Raw genomic sequence first — 14,032 nt, forward strand, 5'->3', positions numbered from 1 at the left:
ACATGTTCGGTCCCTGCAAGAGGCTGGCAGCAGTGTGTAGGACAACAACTAAACACACATGGTCCCATTATAGGCACAACACCCCACCCCTACCACAACAGAGTAGGCATGCATGAATAAATACACAACACAACTTTTGTTTTTGGAGAAAATATTGCTGCAGGTTTATTCCGTACAAAAGTATGCAAATATGGTGGGTTATCTTACGGGCGATCCAAGTGCAGGCAGCTGAAACAACCTATGCTGCCCTGCCCGCCTGATGAGCCAAGCACTGTGGAGAACCCAATCAGCGCTACCCTTATGGGGGTGATCCTCTTACTAGATCACGTGACACACTGGTCCCTTATTACGCACGCCCCTTTTAGGGCGGAGCGTAGCAAAGCAAACCCCCGGTTGTTCAGGCCCACAACGCCCCGAAGGACTAACGGGGCGCCGACGTAGTTGTTCCAGGACTCGAGGTTCCAGTGATTTGGCTCTGACACCCCTATTGTGCTCTTGCTGGGGTACCCTTCTGTACCCATCATGCTTCCAGATCGCCATGTAACTCTGCCACAGCTCTGGAGGCGGCCCCCTTCGCCTAAGAGCCCCCCACCAAAAAGCCCTTTCTTCACTTACAACCGGCTCTTTCCAGTGCCTCTTGTATGTCCAAGAGGAACAGGTCCATTCCAAACTGTGACAAGTGAACCTCATCAGCATTAACATAGCATCTCACCTTCATTTGGATCAGCTCATGTCCGATAAACCCAAAACCTCTTTAGTCTGTGAATTTGCGCATAGCACTATTTACCGTTTTGCGGGAATGTTCCACTGCTTCATTAGACTTGGCCCCATGCCAAGCCAGGCGTGGCACTATTTCAGACCGGAAGAGATAGCATTACCCCATTGAATTGCTGATCTTCCCCAAGTCAGTCTTCATCGCCTGTAGGAGAGCACCCCTGCCCATGGTAGTGAGATCGTTGCCTCCCAAGTGGATTATCAAGATGTTGGGGAAACATTTCTGCCCAGCCACGCCCTGTTCTAGCCTGTTCAGGAGGCTGGTCCATCTCATGCCGGGGAAACCCCACTAGACAAACTTAGTATGTGAGAACCCTTGCATCCACTTCCTGCGTGCGGCCCACTGAGCCAGTCTGGCGACGAACGAGTGGCCGATCACCTACACTCGGAATACTGGCAAAATAAACGGATGCCATTTTAACACACTTATTTTAATATTCTTGGTGCTTGCACAATGCACTACATGGTATGCTACTCAGATTCACTGCACACATAATATACAAAAGGTGCCTGGATATGCTACTGCAATTCACTGCACACATAATATACAATTTCCCCTTGTGGCAGGCCCAGCTTATATTTTCCTGTCCCACTCAAGGGCGAATGTAGCGTTCATAGCAATGGGACTCCCATCGTCCCACTCTCATTATGCTTTCCTACCCCATACTTAAACGATGCAGTGGCCGCCCCAATCCGAAATGAGTGACTAGAATACTTCTTGTCGGGACGAGCGAGGCCTGCCCGCTCGAGGCAAGCAAACATGACCTTGTCTATTTGGAATTTCGAGAGTGGCACCTGATCCACATTTATTAGAAAGTAACCAGGGACATTGGGGCAAATTGCCAAGTAATCTTTGACTCTAGAAACTGGGCAGTACCTGTGATCCCCCAGCAGCATCAGTACTATGTCAGCACCCTTCCCCGCTTGGTCAGTTTTGGACCTCCTGAGATGGATCACCAAACTATCCGACTCTCTTACATCGTGGCTGCATCAGGCGGCTCCTGACTGGTCAGTATTTGCCCTAGCCACCTGTTCGCTAATTCGGAATGCTCCAAAGAACGCAAGGCAGAATGCAGCCGCAAAGAGTCGGGCGTCAAACTGCGAATGGGTGACCTGTTCTACAACATCTAGCATCCCCTGGAGTGTGAGGAAATCAATGGGTGCCCTGTTATCGGGGACTCTGACTTCTTCCCTGGCCCACCCTTTTAAAGCCGCCCTGATCAAGAAAGACTTTGTTTGGATCTTGTTCTCCTCCCAGCTTGGCTTCATGGGTTACTGCCGCCAAATGACCATGCACCCATGAATGACTCTTCTCCTGCCCTTTAGCCCAGAGTATGAAACCCTGCACCCGTTGCTTTAAGGGTAGTGATGCTTGTCCCAATGCCATTGAAATGTTGGGGAGGTGGTGAGCTGAGTTCTGTATCTTTTCCTGGTCCCTGGTGCGAGAGAACATTGACCCATCGCTCTTAGTTGCTGTTCCATTGCAGAAGTCGCCATAGCTGTGCCGGGAAAGGGGTTATCGCCGCTCTATACATTCTTGACTCCCTTAATGTGTCTTGCCCTAAACTCGTCATTGCAGCGCATGCACACCCTGATTAATTCCCTCAACAAACACAGCACCAGGGGGCATTTGGCAGTCTGCCCATTGATGGCTTGCACCACGGCCATGTTGTCAGACCAGAATACCACCCTTCTGGCTGACAGCGCATGTGGCCACAGATGTAGAGCAACAACTATGGGGAACAGCTCTAGTAGCGTTATTTTAGCTGTTATGTTCTTTTTTCGCCAAGCATTAGGCCACTGCGTGCACCATTCGCAGTGCATTATAGCGCCAAAGCCCTCCCTGCCTGACGCATCTGTGAAGAGACAGATAACCAGGGCTACCAGCTCCAAATGACTGTGCCATTAAAACTCAGCAGAAACTCATGCCACCTGAGGAGGTCCTCCTTCAAACCCCTCGCTATTCTGACCATGTGATGCTTTTTATGCACATTGGCTGTGGCCCTTGCTAATCTCCTTGTGAATACTCTGCCTGCTGGAATTACCCTGGCTGCAAAATTCAGCTTCCCCAAGAGGCTCTGAATGACACCCAGGGGAACCTCGTCCTTGCCCAGGAGTGCCTGGATAGCCAGCTGCAATGCCTGCACCTTCTCGGCAGGGAGCCTGGACACGCCCTTGACTGTGTCCAGCTCAATGCCTAGAAAAGTGAGGACCTGCGCTGGACCCTCAGTCTTCCCGGGCGCCAAAGGAACCCCCAAGTGCCCTGCCAGTTCCTGAAAGTGATGCAGGGCTATGGTGCAGTCCCTGCTTCTCCTATGAAGAGGAAATCGTCCAGGTAATGCGTGACTCCACCTGTGTTGTATGACCAGATGAGTGCCCACTGTAAAAAACTGCTGAACGCCTCACAGTAAGCGCAGGACACCGCGCAACCCATCAGCATGCACTTGTCAAAGCAAAATTTGTTCTGTCACTTATTTCTGCGAGAACTATGCACACTCTCCCACGTGCAGTTGCTGTGAAACCTTTTGGAATAGTCCATCAAATTCAGCCAGCCACCCCACTAGGTGGAGTTTTTCACTCCCAAACTTCTGCTAGTGTAAACCACGGTCACGCCTCTTGGTCAGTTGAATTTAGTAATTCACGACGCTGACAAATCCAGGGGCCTAATACTGGGCTGTGTATATGAGGCCCAAGATGACCTTACATAATCGGCTTGGAGTGGCTGGGTGTTAACATTGCCTGGCTGAAGTGCAATACCTTTGACTCCTGACAAGATGTGCCACTGCAGGGAGAAGTAACAGAGTTGAACCCCCCAACCTAGGTTGTGATGGCCAGCTCGCCACCGGACCAGTATGTGAGTACTATCAGGGACCTAAAGCTTTCTTCTATCTCAAAGCTAAATTATTACTTGATGTCTAGTATGGGCCCAACACTTAGACATGCTTGCTTCCTTGGTATAGGAGATGCAGCCAGCATATACTACGCTAAGAGCACCTGCTCTGTGGACCCTTGGCTGCTTGCCTGGCCCTCCTTTACGCCCAGAGATATCCCAGGCAACTCTTTAATTCTAAAATGATGGGACTGTGCAGGAACTGTATTAAGTCTTCACATGCACAAGGCACCCAACAGGCAAGTTGGCCCTGACTAACCTTGTGTTCTGATGCCAGATTTGGGAAAGTGTTTCCCATGTTCTGTCAACTACTGTGCTGTTGGAATGCTAAATGTAAGGTGGGGATGCTAACCTGCCCCAAAGTCTGCGGCCACAACAGCCTGCGCAAGCTTGCGAAAACATCTGAGAAGCTTGACAACAAATCAAACCGTCCCCAACACCCAGGGGCCATGCCGCCATTCTTTGGCCTGTAACTGTGCACAGCTAGTAGAATTTTTTTACACATTCAGTAAATGTGACATATTTGGACTTGTCCTTCAAACTTAAGCCAAGCACCCCTGGGTGAGGTCTGGCTCTCCCAAACTTCTGCTAATGTGTACCAGGGAGCAGACAAGTCAGTGGGAACGGGGAGGGGAGGGAGAACAGTATGACTGCTACTTGCCCATTCTAGAATACTGGGAATGCCTGGTATTCCTTACTACAACGTTGCCCCTTGTGCTCTACACCAGTGTTTCCCCAACTTCTTAAGTACAGCGCCCTTGTAAGGTGACAACTCCCACCCTCGCCGAGCTGCCATGGCTAAAGGGATGGGTTTCTCTAGCCTAACTGAAGCATCATGCCCATACTTAGCGGCATCGACCAGACATTTTTGAGCTAAACTACAGCAGCAATTGAATGGTGTCAATGTGGTTCGCAAATGTATGTCTAGTATGCATCAGACACAGAGTGCCCTGCAGTTTACCCTGTTGCCTGCCCACCCTACCGGCCTATGGAAATTGTACAAAACTCTTGCTTCCTATACTGCTGAGTGAGCCCACAGCATTTCACAACATTCCAACAAAATGTCCTTTTCCGACTCATTGTGAATATGTTCACCCCATGGTAACTTGGCGCTGAACAACATGGTTATTGTTGCCCACCTCAATGGTACTCATATCATTGACCTCTGAAAGATGCAGTGCTGAGTCCCCTCAGTGCCCCAGGACCTCACAGATTGTTAAGAAGAGAGAGGAAAAGGACTTTATATACCAGACAATCAAGCTTAAAGTGAATGCGGTGCCCAAGAACAAGAGGAAGCCGTTTGATGAGGTAGGTGAAATGTAAGTACATGTCCGGTCTCTGCAAGAGGCTGGCAGCAGTGTGTAGAACAACAACTAAACACACATTCTGAAGGCCCGTGAATGTCAGAATTCTTCTGGTTAATCGGAAAGCTCCAAAGCTGTCAGCCGGATTGCAATTCTTACCTCCCTGGGCTACAATCCTCATCCCCTTCCCTGCACTCTGAAGTAATGTACCTCAGGCTGTACGCAAAGGGCGAGGACAGCGGCCCGGATGCAATGGAGTACTTTGATCCCTTTTCTCAGTTTCAATAATATAAAGTTGAATAAAAATCTAAACGTTTGGCAGACTCTTCGACTCACGGTAGCACAACATTGTCTTTAGTTAAAGCTGTCAGCCAGGTTCAATCAGAAACTCTCCCCAAACCTCAATCAAAGATGGGTGACTGTGATACAGGACATGATTACTTACTCTGAGAGGCAACTGTGGATTCTTCGGAGAGGCACTGATCCTCAGACTTTTTCACTTTAGATTTCTTCGCTTTGGTCTCAGACGTAGGCTGGGCTTCTTGCTTCTCCGGGCGCTTCTTTTTCGGTTTCTAGATCAAGCACCAACACTGCATGGTGACCCATATCAAGAAAAGAAAGTTCAAGCATTAGAGAGATGAAGAGAGAACATAATAAATACGGAGGCAAAGGAAAGGAGAGATCGAGAGTCAAAGCTAGAGAGAGAATGTGATGAACATCAAGTTATAACGAAGGTAAGAAAGAGAGAGAAAACAAGATACATTGCTAATGTGTGAGTGGGAGAGCATGTTACATCTGAACTATTAATTTGGGGACCAAGAAAACAAATCTGGTGCTCCTTCGATCAACTGGTGTTCTAAACTATTATTTATTCACACTAATGTTATTTGACGGCCGTCTCTCCCATCATTCATCTTCCCACTTTGCCTCACAATGCAATTTCATTCGCCACTAACACAATGGACAATACCTACTAATGCACAGACGAGTCACACATTTGTACCGATGATGAAAAACGGTTTATAAATGAGGATGGCTACATCAGCGAAGACCTTCAAACATAATCTTATAGTAGCATCATTACTCATATAGTTAATCACTATGACTACAAAGACACCCTCTAAAAGATGGAGACCCAGTTAACATAGTTCTGACGTAACAGTCAACTCTGACATTCAGATTAATCTATTCACATTGTATCCCCTTGTATTCTAGTGAGTACATACCAGTAGTGCTAATACCCATTATATTCAGTAAATTGTCATGATCACCTTTGGACTTACATGCCCAAATACTCAGCCCTTCCAAGATGGAACCAGTTCTTAACAGAGTGTGGTCACCTATTTAACTACACCACAATTTCTTATATTCCTTCCTCCCTTTCTAAACACTACGTAATCTCAGCCTCTTCAGAATGTCAACAGCACAGCGACACGTGGAATTTTAACGCAAATAGGTTTGCACTGGCATTACTTCTAATACCGTTCTTCTCATTCATCTTTGCCTTATTTTTACATATTCCAGACTTTTTACATTATTATTATGTTTGCTTAACACTATATTCTCTTGAAGATATAATAGGCTAGCCATAGCCCTCGGTGACACGGGTAAATACTTAATTAATACTCCATTTTGTCATCAAATGTTTTATTTCCCATTTTTGGATTTTTTTACTATCTCATTAAAACTGCTAGCCTTATATATCTTATAACTATTTTCAGCACACGCTCGGGTTTGCTTAGCTGCTGGCACAGCCTTTAGTTGATTTATCGTATCAACCCTCATTTTAAAAGTTACTGGATTATCTACACCTTTTCCAAGATGCCAGGAATGGATTGTAATTAGACCTTACTTTCCCCTTACTTTACACATAATAATGGCTTGACTTGTTCTCCTGTTTTATTACAGCAGTACACAGCTCAATTACACCACGATGCTCTATTAACCTTATAAGGTATTTAGCTACTAAACTAATGACTTGTTTCTCCGCCATATAAACCATATAATTGCACATGCATGTTGCACAATGGTGAGACATGTGTCTCCACCTACACAATGGTGCAAAGCATCGTCGATGCACAAATACGACTGATAAGGCAGGTCTTCACGGTCACAGAGTTGTTTGCATCTTATGTTTTTCACTAACATGATGTCAAACTTTGGACGTCCTGTCTTCAATCACATAGTAACAATTCTGTAGCAAAACGAAGATGCATAACTTAGGTAGGTACCTTACTTGTGCCCTTCCTAAATCGTGAGTTGCAATGACATCTATTAGCCAGTTTTATGAGGATGTCGTTGTTCGTGTGGGTCGTGGTTTTGGAAGTTGTGGCTCTTGAAAAGGTCATTGTTTAAGAATCGTTGTTTACAACACTCATTCTTAAAGATTCGTTATTAAGGCTATTTCCCCCTCAGTGCAACTTATAAGGAAAGCAGAGGAGGGGATGTAAGCCATAATCGAAAAAAAATTGTAAACAGGGCATTTTTTTAAAAGAAGTGCTAGGAAGACCTTGTAATTCACCTGTAATGGGCTTGAAGCCACTGATCAGAAAATGGAGGGTGATCAAAAACCTTCGTAAAATCAATAAAATTGGAGCCTCATGTTGTCCTGGGGTATTGAACCCTTCTGCAATTTTGTTTCAGATTCCCGCTGATGGAGAATGTTACACAGTCATTGATTTGTGGCAAGCATTTATCTCTATTTGTCTTCATGAAGTTAGCCAATATCTCTTTGTACTCAGATTTTAGTAAAGTTCTTGTGTGATGTCATATCCCACAAGGGTATATAAAAAGTCCCTGAATTTCAAGTCAGAGTCTAAAGAAAGATTTGGAAAGTTTGCAGCTACCCTGTAACTCAATGCTAGTGAAGTATACAGAGACCGGACGGTTGCATCTAAAACAAACAAAAAATGCAATTTTGATGCAATACGCTCTTGAACCATTAAGCAGATAATGGGCATAAAGTGACAGTCACAAAGATGCAGTACTGTGCAAGAAGTAATCTATTTAGGATACCAAATCAAAAAGGGGTGAGAAAAGTATCTAAGGAACCCATTTCTGCAATTTTGATAATGAATCCATAAAAAACACCAAGAGATGTGAGGTTGATTTTGGGAATGGTTGGCTACTGTAAACAGTGAATTCCAGACTTTTCTCTGATTTCAAAGTCATTACTGACTCGCAGCAATGTAAATGATCCAGTGCCATTCAATGACAAATGCCTACCTCAAACTCAGAAATACATTTTGTAGTGCAGCCGCTCTACAAATGCGAAATTACAAAAATATTTTTACCAATTTTTTCATGAAAGAGAAGGGTGTGCATTGTCAGTACTCATTTCGAAACATTGTGAAGTGCTCTGTGGTTTACACTTCTCTGCCACATTGGATCCAGTAGCTGCTGCACTTTCTGGGTGCTTAAAATAAGCAGTAGCTGTTTGTCTTGCAATTGAACAAAGCAAAGGGATTGTGATAGACTCATGTTAGTCCCTCAGTCAGTTGAGATTTTATTGACTCATTCTCAAACTCAGCATTTGGCAAACAGCCGTCTATCAAAATATGAGCAGATAATCTTAGCAGCTAGGAACAGCTTGATCAGAAGATGGAATACCTTGAACCCCACAATGCTTTCACCGATTGGAAACAAAGATGAATATGATGAAGGTTATGATCATGATAATATTGATGCAACAGAGTTGTACCCCAAGCGAAGACTAGACAAACAAGATGTACCACTTAAACGGGCTAATTTTATTTTATTTGTAAACAGTTCTTGTCTGAGAGACCATCAAGGAACATTGAGAGGGGCATATGCAGTCTGCACCATATCAAAAGTTGTGGAAACATAGTACTTGTGTAATGTAACCTCAGCACTAGTAGCAGAACTGATTGCCTTAACAAGAGCATGCTGCTTAGTGAATGGATTGAGTGTTACAATTTACACTGACAGCCAGTATGACAGCCCGAATGGTTTTGGTGTAATCCACCATTTCAGACAATTGTTGTCACAAGGGGTTATATGACATCTTCTGGTACCCCAACCTGCAATGGGGCACATACTTTGAATATGTTAAGGGCATTGCAGCAGCCTAAAGAGATTTCACTGGTAAAGTGTTCTGCTCACAAAAATGTAAGTGATATGATTACGATTACGCACAGCAACAGATATGCTAATGAGGTTGAAAAGTACTGTGCTCTTGTATCTTTTACAATAAATTCAAAAGAGTAAGAACCATGTAAAATTGTGGATGACAATGTAAACTGTTTGATGTTGATTTCAGTACAGACATTGAATGAGCTGAACAGCTGAAAAGCAATATGTATTACCTAATTTTATGTTGTCACTGATGTGCAGATTGATTCATAGTCCAACACAGGTGGGTCGAAATGCCATAATTAGACTTTTCAACAAATATTGGTACAGCCCACCTTTTAGAGGTGTAGTTGAAAATCTGTATCAGTTGTGTTACCGGTGAGCAGGTGAACGCAGGGAGAAGACCGTTAGTGACTACGAATCACATAGCAATGTCAGAGGATCCATTTAGTCAAGTTCAACAATGCTTTTTCATAACTATTTTAGGTACATTCTAGTGTTTGTGTGTTCATTCTTGGTATAGTTTGAAGCCTAAGCAAGTAGCATCATTCCACCCTTAAGGGAAACATACAGGGTATTTGTATGCTAATCGTATTTTCTTAGATATAAATTAAAGTAATGAATAACTGAAACAAACTGACCATCATTCTCCTACATGTACTGTAATGCAAGATGTTAAGTAAGGGTTTAGATCATTAATAGATTTATTTAATTTACAAGGGGCATTTTTTGTTGAGTTTGATGTTTTACTGGTATACAGCCAGGTGATACGACAGCTTGACAGCATCAAAACTATTCATAAGAAAATTGATCTCTATATTCAGTTTGGCGACTTCTTATGAGTCAGATAAAGGTACACATGTTAAGAGTGAGGCAATGAAGCTAGTGTGCACAACCTTACAAAATTGAGCAGAAAGTCCATTGCAGCTTTAAACCAGAAGCATCAGGAGACATAGAAAGAGTCAATGGTATACTGAAGTCTTAGTTAGCAAAAGTGTGTGCCTCAACATAATTGAAATGGCCAGATGGACTGCCAGCAGTACTGATGAGCATCAGAGGCACAACAGAAAACAAGACAAGACTTTCTCATGATGAAGTCCTGATGAGGAGAGCCACGAGATGAGCTCTACTTGTGTCACTAAGTGATGAATCTATGTTAGATTATTTGAAATACTTAGCTGATGGTTTATGCTCTGTCTGTCATCAGGTCAATTTGGCAACACCATCAGCAAAAAAAGATTTGTGGCACAATTTACAGCCTGGGGATTCGATGGTCGTGAAAAAGCACATTCGTAAGTCTTGTCTGGAGCTGAAGTGATCCTTGTGACGAACACTGCTATGAAATGTGGCAGCTTACCACAGTGGATACACACATCTCACACAAAAATAATGAAGGCTACAGTTGAGGAAGTGTTAACCACAACCACTGATTCACAGTGTCAAGCTTGAGTCTACTGCGTGATCCAGAGGGTGTGGTGAATAAAATCAAGTACAAGAGCAATGTAAGAAACTCGAATACAAGGCGTGAAGCTGAAAATTTGAGTTTCTAAAACCCCAAGAGGAAATTAGCTTACAGTGGAAAGCGAGACTGAAACTGTTCCAGACAGAAATGTGAATCGAGTGGCAAATGAAGATGCATCAGTGGTCAGGAGTGAATGTGAAGATGAAAAAGTACATCATGGAGATAAGTGGTCTGAACCTGTGAAAAGTAGAAAAAGAGTGCTCGAGACCGTTAAAAAGCAAACAACTCTCATAGAAGAACAACCGAAAATGGAACAAGACCAAAAAATCGGTAAGAGTGAGCAGTCTGTAGGCAAAAGAGTAACAAAGAAAAGATATGCAGCTCTTGAATGAATTTACTTAGCTAATGTGGAGTCAGATATGGAAGCCATTAAGTTTACAAACCGCCAATTTATTTTTGAAGCAGAACCAACATGAATTAATGTGAATACAAAATATTATAGAAGATTTCTTTTGGATTAATAAAAAAACTGTGCACAGAGTTTCATAGTTAGAGTTTTGATTTTTGACTTAGGTATCCAATCATAGGTGGTAAGGATCCTTTGAATTCACATTGTCTGAACTGAATATATAGTCTGAACATTTGAAGATGATGAAGTTTTGATTTGATGTTGTACCTTTTAAATTTAGTGATTAGATTTTTGTTTTGCTTTTTAGAAATGTTTTTTGTAGAATAAGCATGGCCACTAGCAAGCAAAAGTGCTGCTCATAATTATGAATACTTTTAATATTCTTTTTAGTTAGTGTCTTATTGTGCTTGAAATCATCAGTTGGATATGATTTAGCTGCTGATGAGAATAAAGAGTTAACCACTACATATAATAGAGTATTAGGCACAAAACCGGCACATTATGACACATTTTCAGGAAACTTTAAGGGGAAAGTTTATTCAAATGTATTGTCTTAAGATGCAATTATCATACAAGTTAGCAATTGATATGTTTCTATGTTTCTTCAAACTTCTGTCTCAGTGGGGATGACTTACTTGCAGCTTCTTCTGGACTATTCTTTATCATGCAAAGGTTAGTTAATGTTGTTTCTTGGCCTAGGATTCAAACTGTCTTTACTCATGGATTAGAATTCACCCTTTGTAGAGCTTCCTGAGACTGAAGATCTTGAGTCTAATTCTATTTCTAATCATTTGAGACAATTATGCCACCTAATTCTACATTTGCACTGACAGATAACAATCATTAGCGCAAACTGAGTGAGGTAGAATGTGAATTTATTAGAGAAAAGAATGAAAAAAGTTGAGAATTAGTAGAAATTGGGAAAAAAGAGAGATTGATTTGCATGCCAACGCTGAAGAGAAATTTAGATATTCAAGAATGCATCCTAGTCTGACAGTTGAACACAAAAGGGAAAGAAAGAGTAATGTGTATGGTGCGTGATAAATCTCAGAGTGATGACCAAATAGAGATGGTTGGAAAGAAAGAGTGTAATGTGGATTATGTAGTAGAGATACATTTTTGACTAGCGAAGAACCAATATTGAAAGGAATTTATAAGGTTATTGGTAAAACAGCTTATTTTAAGCTCCGAAGTAATTGGGTGGGAAGTTGCTATCTTGCTCTAATCTTTCCTCATGTTTATCATATGAATCAAATGAATGAAGGGAGTGAAATTGGGCTTAAAAGAACAAAGCATGATTTTGGCCAAGTATTTTCTGATATGTTTGTTGTTTTAATTCCTTCTATCGGTGTGGCTTTCAGTGATGTGAATATTAGAAAACTGTCTTTCCTAGTGCATTGCTTGGCTAATAACACTGCAGAAGCATTAACTCGTATGATTGAGGAGCTAATAGGTATAAGTTCAAGTTCAAAATTTGTATAGCGCACTACTCACCCAGAGGGTCTCAAGGCGCTTGAGGGAGGTAGGGTACTTTACTTATCGAATATCCAAGTTTTTAGTTGTTTTCTGAAGGAGAGGTGGTTCTGTGTAAGGCGGAGGTAGGTGGGGAGAGAATTCCAGGTCTTGGCCGCTAAGTAGGAGAACGATCTTCCCCCCATGGTGGATCTTTGGATGCGTGGAATTGCAGCGAGGGCTTGATTGGACGATCGTAGTTGGCGGGTGGGGGTGTAAAAGGACAGGCGGGTGTTGAGGTATTCCGGTCCTAGTTCATAGAGGGCTTTGTGTGCGTGGGTGAAGAGACGGAACGTTATTCTCTTGTTGACGGGGAGCCAGTGGAGGTCTTTCAGGTGACCGGAAATGTGAGCTTGGCGGGGGATGTCTAGGATGAGTCGTTTTGGATGCGTTGGAGTTTTTTCTGTAGTTTGGCTGTGGTTCCGGCGTAAAGGGTGTTTCCGTAGTCCAGTCGGCTTGTAACCAGTGCATGGGTGACCGTCTTTCTTGTTTCGGTGGGGATCCAACGGAAGATTTTTTTGAGCATACGTAGGATGTTGAAGCATGATGATGAGACGGCGTTGATTTGTCTGGTCATCGAGAGGGAGGAGTCCAGGATGAAGCCCAGGCTGCGTGCGTGGTCCATTGGTATGGGTGCGTTTCCCAGGGCCGGTGGCCACCATAAGTCGTCCCAGGTGGAGGGGGATGATCCTAAGATGAGGACTTCCGTTTTGTCCGAGTTCACTTTCAAACGGCTGTTCTTCATCCACTCGGCTACTTCTTTCATCCCTTCGTGTAGGTTGGTTTTGGCGGTGTTTGGGTCTTTGGTGAGGGAAAGGATCAGCTGGGTGTCATCTGCGTAGGAGATGATGTTGAGGTTGTGTTGGCGCGCGATGGATGCGAGGGGACTCATGTATACGTTGAAGAGGGTGGGACTGAGTGATGATCCTTGTGGTACACCGCAGATGACTTCGGTGGCCTCTGATCTAAAAGGGGGGAGGCGGACTCTCTGGGTTCTTCCGGCGAGGAACCAGATGATCCAGTCCAATGCTTTTCCTTGTATTCCGACGTTGCTGAGGCGTTGTATAAGGGTGTTATGACAGACTGTGTCTAAGGCTGCGGAGAGGTCAAGTAGGATGAGGGCAGCTGTTTCTCCGTTGTCCAGTAGAGTTCGAATGTCGTCTGTTGCTGCGATGAGGGCGGTCTCGGTGCTGTGTTTGGCTCGGAAGCCGGACTGTGAAGGGTCGAGGGATTTGTTGGATTCTAGGAAGGCGGCGAGCTGACTGTTGACGGCTTTCTCAATGACTTTGGCAGGGAATGGGAGGAGCGAAATGGGGCGGTAGTTCTTAAGTTCAGTGGGGTCTGCTGGGGGGTCTGCTGTGGGTTTCTTCAGGAGGGCGCTGAGTTCGGCATGTTTCCAGCTTACCGGGAAGGTGGCCGAGTTGAGGGAGCAGTTGATGACTTCTCGGAGATGGGGTGCGATGATGGAGTCTGCTTTGTTGAAAATGTGGTGGGGACATGGGTCGGTTGGCGATCCTGAGTGGATGGAGTTCATCAGGCGGATGGTGTCTTCAGTGGTGATTGGGTTCCAGGCGCAAAGGTTGTTGGAG

The 14,032-nt window shown here is 43.9% G+C and overlaps 1 protein-coding gene across 1 annotated transcript in view; it reads right to left on the bottom strand.

Annotated features, from left to right (window-relative positions):
- The window catches only part of TULP1 (TUB like protein 1), a 628,127-nt gene that overhangs the window by 222,908 nt on the left and 391,187 nt on the right, over positions 1–14,032 (bottom strand). The window contains exon 3 of the mRNA XM_086920352.1: positions 5,414–5,540. Coding sequence (XP_086776478.1) covers positions 5,414–5,540 — 127 coding nt within the window. The remainder of the gene's footprint in view (positions 1–5,413; positions 5,541–14,032) is intronic.

This window comes from Lissotriton vulgaris, chromosome 5 (genome assembly GCF_964263255.1).
Source record: "Lissotriton vulgaris chromosome 5, aLisVul1.2, whole genome shotgun sequence".
Classification (NCBI taxonomy): domain Eukaryota; kingdom Metazoa; phylum Chordata; class Amphibia; order Caudata; family Salamandridae; genus Lissotriton; species Lissotriton vulgaris.